Below are 18702 nucleotides of genomic sequence, written 5' to 3'. Positions count from 1 at the left end.
TTGAGTTAGAAAAATGGGATCTGAAATTGACATGGCAACATCTTAAGTTGAGTTTTCTGTGGACCTATCTTGCCATGTCTTGTTCAAATTTAACTCACTTATCCCTTTTTTTAGTTACACATTTTACTTAGTTGCAGAGTATTTCAGAGCCACTGAATAAAGTGCAGTTTTGTATGACATTTTTAGATATTCATCAACTGGAGTTACCCCCTAACCATACCGTTAAATCAGTTATTATAGCATGACAACAGGATTAACATGGTTGATATCATTTATGGGAATGATGTGTAAGTGAAACAGAACCACTGTTTTTTCCCCATGCAAAAAAAGAAGCTTGAAATGAACATGTGTTCAAATGAAGATACCACCGTGTAGAGCAATAAAGTGCTTAATACCTGATTAACCGTTATTTTTGGTAGTCGTCGTCTTGAAAATATCAATTGCAATTGGGAAAAAAATAAGTCATTTTTTTGTTTTTAAAAATAATTTATTGTTCTTTTATGTACAGGAAAAAAAATAAAATAGAAAACAAAAAATTAGTAGAAAAGGCTAATTGTACAAGAAACACTATATACTGTACACTGCATTGAAGATGTCCAACTGTCTGCATGACCCAGGTAATGTGTCATAGATAGGCAATACTTTAAAGTACAATATGAAGTAAAAAGAGTCCTCTTCCACTCAGTATGTCTTTGATCACCTATATAGTGTGTGTATGAACCAGAGATTTTCTCATAACGTCCTTTGTCTGAACACAGTACCGCTGTGTCATGTATGACTGTGCTTTTCCCAGCAGCAAAGACAGACACGCAAAACAATAGGCTTCTCATCATCAGATCAGACAGAAACATGACGTGTATAATCATAATATCCATTTCTATATGATATAGAAAAACAATCTTGAGAACTAACTGAAAAATTGGTTTGAGCGTCAATGGTTGGTTATCTTTCTCATCACAGAGGGAGGGTGTGGGGGGAGGGGGATTCATTGTACATCTTTGCACCTCTACACAAGCACTCATCTTTTCAACAACCTGCACACACCGACCGAAAGCCTCTGAACATTTGTCTTTGGTTAGCCAAGTACTGTACGCGTGTTAGGTAAACTTCACAGTTTGAGAGCAGGCCGCAAAGTAAGCCACTGACTGCTGATACTATACCGTACTGAAAGCAGAGATGGAATATAGCTAAGCACATCAATGCTGTGTACAGTCGTCGTGACTGTACAAAGGAATTTTCTTAACGCAGCAGAACAATAAATGAGAATCAGAAGAGAGGCCAAACAGAAAAACAACCATGTACACTACAAACACAGTAAGCTGCAGCAAAAATAATGATTAAAATACAAATATTTTGGTCTGTATGAGTGACAGAAAAGAGGAGGAGCAGAGAATGCAAATAAAAAGGCTGAAAACTGAAAATAAAAGGATTCAAATAAAAATGTTAAAAAACATGATAAAGCTGAAACAAAGAAACATTTCAGAATTGCACGATTTAATACGGATGTACTTACTGTAAGTAAGTGGACACCATTGCTGTACTTTCTGTAGTTGTAGGGACCTAATATAATAGAGGAACACAGCCTACATGCACAGTAAGTTAACCAGAACCGGTGTGTTCAGAGCACCAGCAGTTGTCTAGAGCAGTGTTGTCCCAACTCTAGTCCTCTAGTATCCCTCGGCCCCTATTCATAAAGCGTCTCAGAGTAGGAGTGCTAGGATCCATTTGGCTTCTCAGATCATAATGTATAAGATTACATGGACAAGGGGGATCTGAGCCTAGATCAGACAATGACGAGACAGCCTATAGGGACGGAGGTCAGAGACCTGACCGTGTGGTGCAAGGGCAACAACTTCTCCGTCAGAGTGGTCAAGACAAAGGAGATGAATGTGGACTACAGGAAAAGGAGGACTGAGCACGCCTCCATTCTCATCGACAGGAATGGAGTGGAGCAGGTTGAGAGAGTCCACGTCACCAACAAATTAACAAGCACACCAAGACAGTTTTGAAGAGGGCATGACAAAACCTATTCCCCCTCAGGAGACTGGAAATATTTGGCATGGGTCCTCAAAAGGTTCTACAGCTGCACCATCGAGAGCATCCTGACGGGTTGCATCACTGCCTGGTATGGCAACTGCTTGGCCTCTGACCGCAAGGCACTACAGAGGGTAATGTGTACGGCCCCAGTACATCACTGGGGCCAAGCTTCTTGCCATCCAGGAGGCAATACCAGGCGGTGTCAGAGGAAGGCCCTAAAAATTGTCAAAGACTCCAGCCACCCTAGTCATAGACTTTTCTCTCCTACTGCACGGAAAGAAGTACCGGAGCGCCAAGTCTAGGTCCAAGAGGCTTCTAAACAGCTTCTACCACCAAGTCATAAGACTCCTGAACATCTAATCAAATGGCTACCCAGACTATTGGTGCCCCCCCACACATTGACTCCATACCGGAACCCCCTGTATATAGCCTCGCTATTGTTATTCTTACTGCTGCTCTTTAATTATTTGTTACTTTATTTCTTAAAAATGGCTTGTAAGTAAGCATTTCACTGTAAGGTCCACACCTGTTGTATTCGGCGCATGTGACAAATAATATTTGATAGCAGTGTTCCTCAACTCCTCAAGTACCCCCAAACAGCACACATCTTTGTTGTAGCCCCGGACAAACACACCAGATTCAACTCGGATCCCCCTTGTCCATGTAATCGTATACATTATGATCTGAAAAGCAAAACTACCTAGCACTCCTACTCAGAGACGCGTAACGAACTGAGGCCCAGTTTTAGGAGCTCTTTTCGTGTCAGGCGGTAGGATATGGGTCTAAAGACTCAGATGACTACAGTATGTCGAGGCAAAAGCAATTAAATAGCTCTCCATTAGCTGCTTTGATATAGCCAAAATAAAAACAATTTGAAGAATAAAAAAATGACTATTTAGAATAGTAATAACACAACCAATAAATAAGAATAACACTCGGCCTCATAAAAGCTGGATTCCATGTGAGGATACTGTACTTTAAGTCAACAAAACAAAATCATTAACAGATGCAATACCACTTGGTCTTTGCAGTTACATCGTACACACACAGCCGCTTCGGAGTTGGAGATTCTCGTAAAGTCATTGTTATCAGTATCACCGCTTGTGATCAAGGTCTTGGTATGTTACCACAGTGATAACGACCAAGACATTATAGACCGAGGTCCTTATAGAAACTATGGGACGTATTCTGTATTCATTTAAGAGCCCAGGACCTCTTCAACTCCACAGCAATTCCCAAGGAAAGACAAAGATCACTGATAGGATTGTGTTTTATCTCCTACCTTAAAAACGATAACGATGTATGACGTGTTTAACTTAACAAGGTTTTTTTTGTCTTTACAAAGGGGTGAATAAAAGTGAACTCTGGCATATCAATATAAAGTGAATGAACATAGCTTTGTTTCTCCTATGGTTTGCTTCCCATTGGATCCTCCACAGGACCGAAGCCAATTAATTGAGCAATAATGTTTCAATTCTCGAGTACGTGTGTGAAGATGCAGGTCATGATCATCATAATAAATGTGGTTTGTCCTCAGATATGGTTAGATTCTCCTTTCAGGAGACAGTCATGGTTTGTTTGAATTCATTTCAGGGGTGCTTATATTTGTTCTGTTACACACGTTTGAATTGTTTTGTTTTTTGTTGTTGGCATATCCAAACTCCCCTCGAGTGTCCCGCAGGGAGTGGGGTAACAATCGTATAGCGCAACAGGAGCAATTAGGGTTAAGTGCCTTACTCAAGGGCACAGCAACAGAACACCTCCACATTATTGACAAAGGTATCATAAAACATCTTTAAAATCCACTGTACACCATGAGGTATGAAAATATGAGAACCCTCCCCTTGCACAACACACGCATCTCGTAAAATGTCCCGGCAACACCGTTCGTGGGTTTCCGGGGCGGTTTCTTGCCAGAAGTACCAAAGTTATACTTGAACTGACTCCACGTAAAAGTACAATAGACGTTTGTTCAAACCGTGAAAAAATATAAAGGTTTAACTGTTCAGTCCTGTGGAATGGCTGCCAATAAAAGGTTTGTTTGACAGGTCTCTCGGGAGAACATCACGGATGCTTTTTGTTCATTGTGCTCTCCCTAACAAGTCGCCACGGTGATCTGACTGGGAATTCGCTCACATCACACAGAAAAGCCAGCCGAGCAGGATACATTTATACCTAGACGGTCACTAAAGCCTAGCCGAGACCACAACACAGACAGCGAGCAATTCTCTGATCTGAAAAGCACATTTTGGTAAAAAGCTAAATTGCAACAAACTGCCTGCTTTGTGCTCGAACACTCCATTCCAGAATAAAGCCTGACGAGCCCAAACTCAGAATCTGCAAAAAAAACTTGGTCTGTGATCAAATTCTTTAAAAAGGAATACATGGGAAGTAGAATAAACGTAGAGGTTTGAACCACCTGTCGTACAGTATGGATATCTTAGGTGTTTTTGTTTGGGTGCTATGAATTGGCTGTGTCCTGGCAAGCGCTGTTTGCAGTGACTCAAGTCCATAATACTGACACTCAACCCACTCCGCTCACTCAGACCCTGTTCCAGCACCAGGATGGATGAGTACGCGGGCAGGAGAGAAACAAAGACAGAGCTTCCTTGTGTTTCACACCCAAAGTATGGTAACACACAAAAGCCTCACATAAACAAGCATATACTCTCACACAGACACACACACTCATGGTCGATGTAACATATCTGGGTCCACATCAGCCAACAAAACTGGTTCGAGACCCACAATGCAGAGTATTCAGTCTTTGAGGATCCCTTCCTCCTCCTCCTCTTCGTTCTCATCCTGTGTCCCATCACACACCCGCACCACACCCCTTCACCTGCCCAGCAAGGTCAGAGATTAGGACAGGGCTGTAGTCATTAGGGCACACACTCCGTAGCAAAAACGTTTTATGTAGTCCCTCCCTGTTTCAGCCCATTTTCTTCCGTTTTGGTGGCTAATGAACACGACCCAGGTCAGGACAGGGCACGTCAGGACAGGGTGCAGTCATACGCCCCCTCGTCCGCCGCCTGCTCCTCCTGCTCCTCTGGAGCTCCTCCGTCCTCTGTCACTAACCCTCCAGAGGGCTCCGAGGGCAGGGCCAGGCCCAAGGGAGCAGGCCCTCTACTGTCCTCCGCCCTGGGGCATCCGGGCTGGGGCTCAGTCAGCTTGGAGTTGGGGCTGGAAGCCCCTGGCTGGAAGGCTTCAGGCTGGACCTGCTCCACAGCAGTCTCTATTAGCTTCTGCAGCTGGGGCCGGATCAGGGTCAGGAAGGGTTTATAGCCCAGGCTACAGGGAGGAGGAGAGGAGATTCATAGAGGAGAGGATATTCATAAGAATATTCATAGCCATTTCAAGCATTCATTGAATTTTTGTCAGACATGGGCACACACGTGCAGCAACAGTTCTCCTAGCTTAGTGAGACAGAGCGAGAGCGACAGAGATAGAAAGTAAAGAAAGAGGGATAGACTAACCAGTCTGTGGAGGCCCACGCATCGACTCCCAGCAGGCCGGAGCGGATACTTTGGACAGTCTCAGGAGGAACCTCTGGGCTGTCCAGGAAGTTGACCACCTGCTTGATGACCGTGGCCTCTCTCAGGATCAGACCAATCACAACACACCACTCCAGACAGCCCGCCTCCATGAACACATGCAGCAGGTAGCTGAGGACAGAAAGAGATCAGGAATGGTACAGAAGGGGCTGGTTTACCAGACAGATTACACCTAGTCCTACACTAAGAAGCACGTGCAATGGAGATTCTCCTTTTAGAACATTTTAGTCCAAGGATAGGCTTAATCTGTGTCTGGGAAACCTACCCAAGGACACACAAACAAAAGGGTAACAAAATCACACAAGATATACACAAACCCACATATGAAACCAACAAGCAGAATAGGTCACCACAGCCATAAATCTAGCTAGGTCGGGATGGTAGGTGGGGTGAAGGAGTATTTTGTAGCACCTAACAGAGAGGACTGGAGAGGATAACAGTCTTACCGTAGCTGGACCTGAGACTTGTGAGGTCCCTTGTTAGCCAGCTCCATGGAGATGTGTTCCAGCTCAGACTGGGTCAGACTCAGAGTGGAGAAGTTCTCATCCACCATGGTCCAGTCTCCATCCACCATGCTGCTGGTCTCTGTCAGGTCTGTGGCCGAACCGATACTGCACTCCTCCGCTGGGGGATAAGGGAGGGGAGGGAAGAGATGACCGGAGAGAATTTAGAAGAAGAGGTTAAGGGATAAGACAGAAAATGAGAGAGCCTGGTAGAGAGAAAGCGAGAGGCAGATGTAGAGAGAGAGAGAGAGAGAGAAAGCGAGAGAGAGAGAGAGAGAGAGAGAGAGAGAGAGAGAGAGAGAGAGAGAGAGAGAGAGAAAGCGAGCGAGAGCGAGAGCGAGAGCGAGAGAGAGAGCGAGAGCGAGAGCGAGAGCGAGAGCGAGAGCGAGAGAGAGAGCGAGAGCGAGAGGAGGGAGGTGACCGGAGAGAATTTAGAAGAGGTAAAGGGATAAGAAGACAGAAAATGAGAGAGCCTGCTAGAGAGAAAGCGAGAGGCAGATGTAGAGAGAGGGAGAGGGGGGAGAGATGACAAGTGAATGCTGAAGTAGAGGAGGGCCACCAACTTTTGTTAGTGAGTGGAGAGAGGAAGGCCTCCTGTGTCTGTGGCCCCCCGTGGGAAGATGATGTGTTCATCTCTTTAGGCTCCGGCCCCAGCGCCCCGAGACCGCCCAGCCAGGTGTGGTTGCTGTTGCGTGCTGAGGCCTGCGGGGGCGCTGTGTCCATGTCACTGTTCAACAGGCTGTCTGCTGACTGGGACTTTAGCAGCCGCTGGCTCAGCACTGGAGGGAGAGAGAAACACACATGCAGGCACTTATCAAGGTTGGCACACTGAACACACTTACAAAGAAATGGGATAGTGGAAGTTGACTGGGGAGACCGACAACCACAGCTGAGGGCAGATGCAGCCACAGTCACACCCTCACCCGTCTTGCGGTGTCCGTCCTTGAAGGGCGAGCTGGTCGAGCATGCTGGGATGACAGGAAACGGCCAGAGGAAGTCCTTATGGAGACACTTCAGCGCCATCACAAAGTCATCGAGCCGCGCTACCCGGGTGCGCTCGCGGCACAGCCAGCCAATCAGCTCGAAGCCCAGCTGGGCGGAGAAACAGCCTAGGTCTTTGAGGCGGACCTGCTCCAGCAGGTGCCGGGCGTGACGCCATAACATCATGTCTATGTACATGTTCTCAGCACAGTCACTGTCCTTACTCCATCGCTCAGACCTAGAGAGAGAGAGACAGAGAGAGCGAGAGAGAGCGAGAGAGGACACGTGGAAGAGATGGAAGAGCTATTACAGGTACGATAGGAAAAGGGCCCGGAACACGAATAGCAAATGCCACGAGGGCTGGTCTCAATTCCATCCAATTAATTATGCAAAACAGATAATAGCCCAGTAATTCTTTATATAAGTACGACATGTTATGTTATCATCATCATTGTTCATTAGAACTTGAGAACTGGAGCCCAGCAGTAGTGGGCCTGTCCGGCTCAGTAGATAGAAGAGAAGGGCTAGTAAACGCCACGGCAGCGTGTTCAATTCCTGCCAGGATCACGCATACGCTCACTGTACTTTAAATCTCTTTGAATAAAATCTGTTCAATTGAACGTATTACTATAATAATAGTATCCGTACCCTTTAGTGGAGGGCCCGGAGGGCATGCTAAAGGTCTTCTGAAGGTTAAACTTCCCAGCAGCGATGCCGTCAGCTGACTGGGACAGACTGATGCTGCGGTTCCTGAAGAACTCGAAGCCTCCCGTCGAACTGGGTTCCTGTTGAGAGGACACATCAACCGGTCACTTATATGGGAAGCATTTAAAACTCCAATCTACTGTTCGAACAATGTGCTCATATTCAGGCGGGACAACTCATCCAGTAATCCCCTGAAACAGCCAGTTTATATCCAATTTATATTTAATTATAAACCGGGTGGTTCGAGCCCTGAATGCTCGACCAGATAATATACCATATGGACATTATACATATATATTTTTTAATAAATGTACTGTTCTAATTACGTTGGTAACCAGTTTATAATAGCAATAAGGCACCTCGGGGGTTTGTGGTACATGGCCCATAAACCACGGCTAAGCGCTGTATCCAGGCCTTAGCCGCATTGCGTAGTGCATAAGAACAGCCCTTAGCCGTGGTATACTGGCCATATACCACAACCACCCCCGTTGGGCCTTACTGCTTACATAGAGAGAGGTGGATGTGAGGCCGTAGCCTTAATAGCAGTCTTTATACAGTATTTTTAGACCATCCCTAATATCATCCCCATAGATTAGTCTAGCCGCTTAGAGATTTAGAGATGATTTAAAGGTGTAGAGAGAGCGAGAAGAGACAGAGGTAGAACACAGAGTAGAAGCAGCGAGCTTGAATTAGTTCTCTCCGATACCTGAGTGGTTGGTGTTGGAGGCGGGGTCTCCATCTCCCCAGAGCCAATGGCCTTGAGGAATCGGATCATGTGACGACAGAGGTCCCACTTGCCCTGCTCCAGAGCCGTGTTGAAGAGCAGCGTAGCGTGCTGCCTGCTCACCGCCGGAACCTCCATGTTCTAGACGCCACAGTTACATTATCCATACACGACACAACTCCACCCCTAAACATTACCCTCACCCCTGCTCCAACGCTCACCGTACAGTGGCTCCAATCCTAACCGGAGCTCCAACCCTCACCCTAGCTCCATACCAGTCACATTTCTAAATAATGTGCCTCTGGGATATAGGATAGGAATCTTACAGTGCCATGAGATAGGGTAGTATATGTAGATACCTGCAGTATGATGAGATAGGATGCTGCTGTGTCCAGGTCCTGAGCCATTAGACATTCCTCAAACAGATCCTTGGGGTTGCCCACGGCAGCAAACAGGTAGTTCCACAGGGCGTACTCCGTCTTCCTGGCGCAGTGCACGATGGTCTGGACGAAGAAAACATGAATGAATAAATGAATTAATTCAGTCGAAAATGCACAAGAGTTGCCTCAGCCGAGAACGACAATACTCTACCACTCCTCCATCCACATCGCTCTCCCCCTCCTCCTCCTTACCTGGAGGAACAGGGGGAACTCGGTGATGAACTTGGCCACGGTGGGAAGCAGCGGGTCGGGGATGGGCTCCCGGGAGGTGGCCTCCTCCTCCAGCACCACGTGGACCATGAGCTCCATGACGTGGGGGAAGTAGGGGAGCGCCGCGCAGGACTGGGCCAGGAGCAGGGCCTGCTCTCCCAGGTTACGCACGAGTAGCTGGCGCAGGATGTGGTGGAGGTAGATCTGGGAGGTCCTCTCCACCGTGCAATAAGGGAACGTCACCTCAAGAGGCTCCCGGCCCTCTCTGGGACCCTGCAGAAGAAGACGGTGATTACGTTATTCGCGCAGAGACAGTGATTTGAAAAGTTGTAGAGTGCAAGAGCAGTTTGTAGGCATTAAGAGCCTTGGCACAACGTCAAGAGATGGTATCTAGGATTTGTTATCAGCCCCCCTCTCCCTCGCAGGCCGTCGGAGACCAGGTTCTATTTGCCAACCCCCAACACCAGATAATACTATTACTGTAATAACTACAATATAATACTACTATAATACTCCTAACTACAGTACCTGCAGGCCGTCGTAGAGCACGGTCTCATTAGATGCCCCCAGCACCAGGGCATCTTCAAACAGCACGGCCAGGGGGTAGATGTTGATGTGGAAGGGGAGCATGATGCGTCGGGACAGGAACGAGTGGGGCTTACGGTGGTCCCGCGGGAACAGGGGCAGCCACACCTTTTGAGAGGTACAATGAAACAATCGCGTGGCAGCATCGAATAATATGCTCGGGGAACTAACAAGTAGATCGTGAAACACACCGACAAACATCACCCTTCAAATGCCTTCTAATGTAGCCATACACGTGTCTTCTTGTTGCAATTTATAGAAGGATGTGTAGACTTGGACGACAACAACAAGCGTTTCATTTCAATGAGAAGAAGGGGCAGCCACACCTTCATTCCGGCCTCGCCACAGGACAGCCACAGAGCCTCCAGCAGGTGGCGCTTCTTCTTGTTACTGCGACACGTGGTCCACACGTTCTCTACACACTGAGCCAGAACCACGGGCGGACAGAACGGCAGCTAGAAACAGAGAGTGACAGACCGGGTCAGCATACACGCACCACGGTGCATACTGTGGCTGGCGGGTAAGACAATGCTTTAGATGTACACGGACAATGACAGTATCAAGTATGACAAATTAAAGCAATCAATATATGTATTATTACGAGACAAAGACAACTATTACAGGGGGGGGGGGGGGGGGTGACTTAGTCCGGTCCCAGATCTGGTTGTGCTGTATAGCATGACAATGACTGTAGGAGTAGGCTATACAGCCCAAACAGTAGGTAGGTGTGTGTGTGTACAGTACCAGTCAAAAGTTTGGACATATTCCTGGGATTTTCTTTATTTTTGACTATGTTCTACATTGTAGAATAATAGTGAAGACATCAAAACTATGAAATAACGCATATGAAATCATGTAGTAAGCAAAAAAAAGTGTCAAACAAATCAAAATATATTTCATATTTGACATTCTTCAAAGCCTTGACAGCTTTGCACAGCTTCGCGAGGAATGCTTTCTCAACAGTCTTGAAGGAGTTCCCATATATGCTGAGCACTTGTGAGCTGCTTTTCCTTCACTCTGCGGTCCAACTCAGCCCAAAACATCTCAAATGGGTTGAGGTTGGGTGATTGTCGAGGCCAGGTCATCTGATGCAGCCCTCCATCACTCTCCTGCTTGGTCAAATAGCCCTTACACAGCCTGGAGATGTGTGCTAGGTCATTTTCCTGTTGAAAAACAAATGATAGTCCCACTAAGCGCAAACCAGATGGGATGGCGTATTGCTGCACAATGCTGTGGTAGCCATGCTGGTTAAGTGTGCCTTGAATTCTAAATAAATCACTGAGTGTCACCAGCAAAGCATCCCCACACCTCCTCCTCCATGCGTAGTTCATCTGTTAACCTGCTCTGAGTCTCACAAAGACGCAGCAGTTGGAACCAAAAATCTCAAATTTGGACTCATCAGACCAAAGGACATATTTCCACCAGTCTAATGTCCATTGCTCGTGTTTCTTGGCACAAGTAAGTCTCCTCTTCTTATTGGTGTCCTTGAGTAGTGGTTTCTTTACAGCAATTTGACCATGAAGGCCTGATTCACACAGACTCCTCTGAACAGTTGATGTTGAAATGTGTCTGGTACTTGAACTCTGTGAAGCATTTATTTAGGCTGGTAACTGCAGCAGAGGTAACTCCGGCTCTTCCTTTCCTATGGCGGTCTTCAGAGCCAGTTTCATCATAGCGCTTGATGGTTTTTGCGACTGCACTTGAAGAAACTTTAAAAGTTCTTGACATTTTCCTGATTGACTGACCTTCATGTCTTAAAGTAATGGACTGTAGTTTCTATTTGCTTATTTGAGCTGTTCTTGCCATAATATGGACTTGGTCTTTTACCAAATAGGGATATCTTCTGTATACCACCCCTACCTTGTCACAACACAACTGATTGGCTCAAACACATGAAGGAAAAAAAATTCCAAATATTAACAAGGCACACCTGTTAATTGAAATGCATTACAGGTGACCTCATGAAGCTGGTTGAGAGAATGCCAATAGTGTGCAAAACTGTCAAGGCAAAGGGTGGCTACTTTGAAGAATCAAAAATATATTTTGATTTGTTTAACACTTTTTTTGGTTACTACATGATTCCATGTGTGTTATTTCATAGTTTTGATGTCTTCACTAGTTTTCTACAATGTAGAAACAATTTAAAATAAAGAAAAACCCTTGAATGAGTAGGTGTCCAAACTTTTGACTGGTACTGTGTGTGTGTGACTCACCAGTTTCTTCTGGTCTTCCTTCTCTCGTACCTGTGGTCCAGAACGGTCTCTCTGTAGCATGATGAGTTGGCCAGCCAGGTTCAGCATGATGCTCTCTGCCATACAGGCCTAGTACAGCGACACAAATTAGTACTATTCACATTTTAACAACTTAGCAGACATTTACCCAGAGTGATTCACAAATCAGTGCATTCACTAAAGTAGGTTTAAAAGACATCGCAATCAGCACAAATTAAAACTCTGTTCAAAATAGCTGCAAAATAAGGGCTCTCCAACCCCTTGTTCCTGGAGATCTACCCCCCTTGTAGGTTTTTGGCTCCAACCCCAGCTCTAACTAACCTGATTCAGCTCATCAACCAGCTGGTTATTAGAATCAGATGCGCTCGATTAGGGTTGGAGTGAAAACCTACAGGACGGTAGCACTCCAGGAACAAGGGGTTGGAGAAAAGCGCTAGGAGCAGGGGGGGAGCCACGCTGATGTCTGAAGAGACCAAGTTTTTGATGGGATTTCATGTGTGTATTGAAACCAGTACCTGCTGTGGGGCTTTAAGCGCGATGCCGGTCTCTGTGCGCACCGAGGTGAGGGTGACAGACACCACCAGGGCAGGATGGGGGATGTAGCGGGACATGGACACCTCCTGAAGCAGCTCAACACAGGCTGACGGGTTGGGTCTTCAGGGAAAGACAACACAGCATTGATTGGACAGGTCCTTTGTAAAGCCCCCCCCCCCCCCCCTAGTTAAATCCCCAACCAATGGCATGTGATAAGTATTATAGGAAAGTTCACGTGACTTTCTTTTCACAACACTATTGATTATCATCCGTGACCTCTGTCAGGTGATCTTCCCCACCGGTCTCGTCCTGCCTGCTAATAAATGTGTGTGAGAGTTTTTAAAAAGTTTTTTTTGTATGAGTGGGTGTGCATGCCTGTGCCTGTCCTAAGCGTGTTCGTCTCTCCCTACCCGTCGTGCCTCCTCTCGATGCTGTAGAGGAAGATGGAGCAGTCTGCTCTGAAGAGGACTATCAGGTCTCTGAACACGTTGAGCAGCAGGGTGTCAGAGTGCAGCTTGGTGACGGAGGCGAAGGCATTGTCCAGGTTGGACGACCGGAGGTACAGACGCAGCTACACCGGGAGGGGAGAAACGGCGGGGGAGGAAAGAAAGTACCGCTGTTCACTTTGTCCCTCCATCGAAGTGACCAGTCAAACGGAGCTCGTCAGCTCGTCGTGAGCAAACCATCACACATTCTCAATCCATTTGTCCATTGACCCACACATGTTCAGAACAGGGTGGTGTAAAATGTATTGTTCCTGAACATTAGTTATCGGTGTTATGCCGTCTTACCTCTTCTTGCCGGTCGGTGAAATTGTAACAGGCAACAACGACAAAGTCGTTCCACCAGGCCAGTCCCCCTGTCACGGTCATGTTCTGCTCCTGAGTGATGTTCCCAAACAGCTTCCATTTCCTGGTGGACATGGAGTAATGTGCAAAGCCACGTCTCCCTGCCACCGCTATGCACTGGCCTGCTGTGTCTATGGCTGCAAACTATAGACACACACACACACCTCTCATGCATTAGAAGCCATAGATATAGCAGGCTAAGTGCGCATGACGACATTGGGTATCTGGAAAAACTGCATTCATTTGACAACTCAGGTTAACATGGTTTGATGTAGCCACACACACACACACACACTGAATACTTATCCCTAAAGGACAGACGTATAAGTATTTCCCCACACCGACTCACCCGTATAGGCCAATTACTCTCTAGGTATGTGCTGTGAATCTACGACAGAGGGGGAAAAAAACACAGGATAGTTTGACTGACAGGATGCCAAACATCATTTCTAACTTGTCAAGCTTCACGTCAACATATCAAAGCGACATCTGAATGGGTAGCTGAAGGACAATAACGCTTTCTGAATTCAAAATGAATGAAGTTTATGAGGTTGTACCTGGACCACGTGCCAGTGCTTGTGTCCCAGTAAAGTGCTAAGTCCCTGAGAGATGGAGTTGGGTGAGGGGGCGGAGCGATGGTGAAGGGGGCTGCCTTCCAGGCCGTGGGCGAGGTTATGGGGGTGAGGGGTGTGAGGGCCATCGGAGCTGCTGGATGGGACCTGGGTAGGGTCACCACAGGTCAGGTACAGACGGTCTTCCCCATGTAGTAAAACCTGCTCCTGGTTACTCTGGGAGGGACAGACAACAGGGAATCAACAACAAAAAAAAAACAATTTGTTTGCAACATATCAGTATTCTACATGAAAGTGCCCAGCAAGCAAAATTGGTTGGTGTCAGGAACGTGTGCATTGACGCCATTGTCCATAAGCTCACCGTGCAGGGGTTAACGGTGAGGGCGCTTTTGATGAAGTGGAACTGCAGTATCCCCGCCTGCTTGGTCTGAGTAGGAGGTGGAGCCTCCTCCATGTTCTCTACAAGCTCCGCTTCCTCTCTACTGGTGATGACCCACAGGTGGTAGCCTTCCGCTCCCCAGCACATAGAGCTGATCTTTATAGGATCCTTCTTAGTGCCGTCTGACCGATACCTGGGGTTGAGACCGTAGTCATAGAGAAGGGTTTATAATAGACACAATTGCAAGGAGAAAAAGAGAAGATTTTGCACCCGTTTTTTGTTGTTGTCCCATTCGGGATGAAGCCTGCTCAACCTATACTGTATGAGAGCACGCAGTCTGCACCATAGAGCGTAGCTGACAAGACGACGGCGATGTGAATTGTACTACGGCTGCGGGAGTCCTGGGAAGGGGGAGGAGGAAAATGAAGACCAACAGAGGAGGAAGAATAACGAAGAAAGACCTTCGTCTTGTCACTCACGCAAAGTCCTCCCCGAGTGTACAGATGAGGTGTGCTCCGAACACACTCCATAAAGACAGCCCGCCGCACTCCCAGGTCACCATGGCAACGCTGTAGTCGGGGGACCAGCGGATCAGCTTCACCGAGCCGGTCTTGTTCCACACGTCTGAGGAGGGAGATTCGATACAGACACAGCGACCGGTCAGACAGAAATCTTTACAGTAATACAGTCGAGTCAATTCCATTTAGTCAATTCATTTCAATTGAGGAAAACTAGAATAGGAATATGGTTTACTTCCCGAATTGACCACAACCCTGCTTTTACAGTACTATGGTTTCTTCGGTTTAACCGTGCACTTGTCAACAACAGAGACAACACAGCGCCGTGTAAAATAAACATCCCTGTGATGTCATCTAGCTCAGGGTTATTTAAAAATGTCAATAGGATTTTACACGGCGCTGTACTTTCATACCACCCACTACCACTAGGGGGCATGAGTGTACCATAAAACAAACCAACGGCTCTGCATGGCTGATGTGTTGAGGGGGAACTACTCCATAGAATTACTTGCACTTTCGAGTCAAAACGAAAACCAGCACTATAAAGAGGCATCATGTGATACCATTCAGTGTAAAAAACCTGACGGGGTGGACTAGTTTGTATTAAAAAAGGGTACTTTCATCCGTCAACACTAAACGGGAGCGTGAGCTGGTGGTCAGTCAGAGACAGACATACCGGGGAAGTGTTTTGGGGTGAGCTCCAGCTTGTGGGAGAGCTGCATGGATCCTGTGGTGGTGTCAATCATGTACACCAATACTGAGCCACTGGAACAGAGACAGAGAGAGAGAGACGAATGTTAATAATTACTCATTACTCTTTCTTCTCAGGTAACATTGTGCTTTGGCAATATCTGCCAGCAAATTGAAATTCACAAACACAGTCAGGGGATTCAATACATTAATAAATAACGCTGACCCATCAGAAGTAGGTATATTACATAACAGCCGCTTGTGCAGTCAAGTTCATGTCAATCTGGTTTAGTACAGAGTACCAGCAATGAATTAGCCGACGTTTCCTAAATGAAAAACAAAACAAAAAAAACGCTGAAATAATGAGCAGGCATTTAATGAACGGAAAGGATGCGGAATCCCACAGCCGGTGATTGATTCATCATCTACTGCAACTCAGGGTCTCTCTGCTGAACTCATCACTGCAGGTCAGCGTGTGTGTGCAAAACAAGCCGCTGTCGGCCTTTGTGATTGGTGTGTGTTTGACAAGCGTTTCTCACCGATTGTGCAATCTGCCAGCTTGTGTGTGTGATCTCTCTCTCACACACACACACACACACACACACACACCTCCTGCTTAACTGACTTAACAGTGGGACCATGGGTTCTCTTGATTGTGTCATTTGCATTCCAGGAAGTGGCTACAGAGGCTTGTACTGATGTCAGCAGGACACACGTACCTGGCACAACCAAACGCCATCAGCCTGTACTTATTGTTGACCGCCACACACGTGCCGTCTGTTACGTCTGCTGCCCAGACGCCCTGCAGCTGCTGGGGGAGACAAGAGACAGTCCAATAGATCACCGTACGTCACTACCGACACACAAACACACACGCGCGCGGACGCGCAGGCAGACACTCGCCTCCGCCTTTCACTCCACCCCCATTTTTCATCGACCCTTGACAGTCACGCTTAACATGACTTACAGAACACGGCTGCGTTGTGTGCGTCACCGCAGCAAAAACACACACACCCCAACACAACACTTCCCCCACCGTTCTTATGAGTCCTAGCCTGTCAATTGTCAAGCGCCACAGCAAATCACACACACACACAGACTTCTTTCTCTTACTTCCGCGGTAAACCTGCTGGCTACAGGACTGATGAATCCCAGCCTCCCGTCGTCAAGCACCACAGCAAAGCCATCCAGAGTCACACAGTACTCCATGTCTCTGATGTACAGCCCCTCCAGATCCAGAGACGGACCACCTGCACGAGCAAATAAAACGCATGAAGAAACACATTGCACATACATGACTTCAGGCCTACGCAGGGACGACACTTAGGCTGCGTTTACACCGGCAGCCCAACTCATTTTTTTCCCCCCACCAATTGGACTTTTGACCAATCAAATCAGCTCTGGAATAGATCTGATGTGCAACGATTTTGATGGGATGGGTGAAAAGACCAATGAGTGGGGGAAAAAGATCTGAATTGGGCTCCCAGTTAGACACAATCCCTATGGCTGCGTTTTATGTAAACGTGTATAGATGTAGTGGGGAGAGGATGGCGAGGTCTGGGGAGAGGATGGTGTCGATTGAGCCCGACTGCAAAACGCACACATGGGTAGAGGTTCAGGTTAGTTGAGAGGGATCGGTAAGGGCTAGGTGGGGTGGGTACAGGTAGGCGAGGTAGGAAGAGGGTGGTGTATAGTGAGTGTGACTGACCACGTGCTGACTGTAGGTCCAGGGAGAAGGGGACGGTGCAGAGACTGATAGCCTTCCGGCCATTGCTGACTCCGTCCCAGTGGAGGATGTGGAGGTAGCCATCAGCTGTAGACACCAACAAGTCCTCCTGAAGAGACTTAATACTGGGGGGGAGAGAGAGAGAGAGAGAGAGAGAGTGAGAGAGAGAGAGGTGGGGTGCTTAGCTAGTGTTTACTGGATGCCCGGCTGTGCGCACATCTATTCCTAGTACCAGGCTTTAGTGTCTCCAACACAACAAGAAAGAGAGCGAGAGAGAATGCACTGGGGGATGTTCAAGCAGCCCACAGAGGATCTGAGAGGAAGGCCCCGAAACAATGATTTACGGCAGCAGATCAGAAGCACCCAGCACCTCTCCTGCAGTCACTCAGACACCTTAACGGCGTCCTTCAAATAAACGCTCCTGCTCATTGTTATGCCTGAAGCGCAGCGAGAAAGATGTAGTGAGAGAGCGAGTACGTAACAAATTCAGAGGGTGAGGGCGCGCGCAACAGAAATGAGTAGAAAATATATATATATAAATAAGAGAGAGCGAGAGAGCGAGAGAGCGAGAGAGAGAGAGCGAGAGAGAGAGCGAGAGAGCGAGAGAGAGCGAGAGCGCATGCAACAGAAAATTGAAGTTGGATAAAAGGAAGAGTGACAGATAATAGAAGATAGACAGATGAAGAGAAAGAGAAGTGGGGAGATGCTGAGGGACCCGGCTGGAATGTGTGGTCCCAGTGTTCTCAGATGGTCTGTGAGTACCGAGGACTACCCGATAGCCTAAACTCAGTAATCTGACTGCGGTCTGGCTTCATCTCTCCAGAGCAGAATGGGGGCATTCTAGAGCCAACAGCCACCAGGACTCCCTGGAGAATGGGTCTTCTCAAGCAAAAAGGACAATATTGGAGCTTAGCTGCTCTGCTAAAGTTCACCCCAGGCATGCAGCTCTAAAGCCAGGCTACTGGCAGGATGGACACACGCAGAAACACACGCAGAGACACACAGACACGCACGCAGAGACCCACAGACACGCACGCAGAGACGCACGCAGAGACGCACAGACACTCACGCAGAGACGCACACAGAGACGCATGCAGAGACGCACGCAGAGACGCACGCAGAGACGCAGACACGCACGCAGAGATGCCCCCGCGCACAGACACCCCCACGCAGACACGCGCAGAGACACGCCCCCACGCGCAGACAGAGACACGCCCCCACGCGCAGACAGAGACACGCCCCCACGCGCAGACAGAGAGACGCCCCCACGCGCAGACAGAGAGACGCCCCCCCCGCGCAGCCAGAGAGACACCCCCCCCCCCCCCGCGCAGCCAGAGAGACGCCCCCACGCGCAGACAGAGACACGCCCCCACGCGCAGACAGAGACACGCCCCCAAGCGCAGACAGAGACACGCCCCCAAGCGCAGACAGAGAGACGCCCCCCGCGCAGGCAGAGAGACGCCCC

The 18702-nt window shown here is 47.8% G+C and overlaps 1 protein-coding gene across 1 annotated transcript in view; it reads right to left on the bottom strand.

The window, feature by feature from the left end:
• Window positions 1–465: 465 nt before the first annotated feature.
• Window positions 466–18702, bottom strand: part of LOC139408918 (guanine nucleotide exchange factor subunit RIC1-like) — a 62511-nt gene continuing 44274 nt past the window's right edge. The window contains exons 5-27 of the mRNA XM_071153376.1: window positions 17220–17362; window positions 16625–16761; window positions 16231–16322; window positions 15498–15586; window positions 14783–14927; window positions 14286–14496; window positions 13910–14140; window positions 13702–13740; window positions 13296–13496; window positions 12915–13075; window positions 12486–12624; window positions 11953–12060; window positions 10066–10194; window positions 9683–9847; window positions 9137–9427; window positions 8864–9007; window positions 8487–8645; window positions 7724–7860; window positions 7018–7313; window positions 6658–6873; window positions 6038–6215; window positions 5514–5702; window positions 466–5328 (exon numbers count right to left, since the gene is read on the bottom strand). Coding sequence (XP_071009477.1) covers window positions 5031–5328; window positions 5514–5702; window positions 6038–6215; window positions 6658–6873; window positions 7018–7313; window positions 7724–7860; window positions 8487–8645; window positions 8864–9007; window positions 9137–9427; window positions 9683–9847; window positions 10066–10194; window positions 11953–12060; window positions 12486–12624; window positions 12915–13075; window positions 13296–13496; window positions 13702–13740; window positions 13910–14140; window positions 14286–14496; window positions 14783–14927; window positions 15498–15586; window positions 16231–16322; window positions 16625–16761; window positions 17220–17362 — 3898 coding nt within the window. The 3' untranslated portion in view covers window positions 466–5030. The remainder of the gene's footprint in view (window positions 5329–5513; window positions 5703–6037; window positions 6216–6657; window positions 6874–7017; window positions 7314–7723; window positions 7861–8486; window positions 8646–8863; window positions 9008–9136; window positions 9428–9682; window positions 9848–10065; window positions 10195–11952; window positions 12061–12485; window positions 12625–12914; window positions 13076–13295; window positions 13497–13701; window positions 13741–13909; window positions 14141–14285; window positions 14497–14782; window positions 14928–15497; window positions 15587–16230; window positions 16323–16624; window positions 16762–17219; window positions 17363–18702) is intronic.

Source organism: Oncorhynchus clarkii, chromosome 5, assembly GCF_045791955.1.
Source record: "Oncorhynchus clarkii lewisi isolate Uvic-CL-2024 chromosome 5, UVic_Ocla_1.0, whole genome shotgun sequence".
NCBI lineage: Eukaryota > Metazoa > Chordata > Actinopteri > Salmoniformes > Salmonidae > Oncorhynchus > Oncorhynchus clarkii.
The sequence above is the reverse complement of the archived record's forward strand: the minus strand, read 5'-3'. Positions and strand labels throughout refer to the sequence as shown.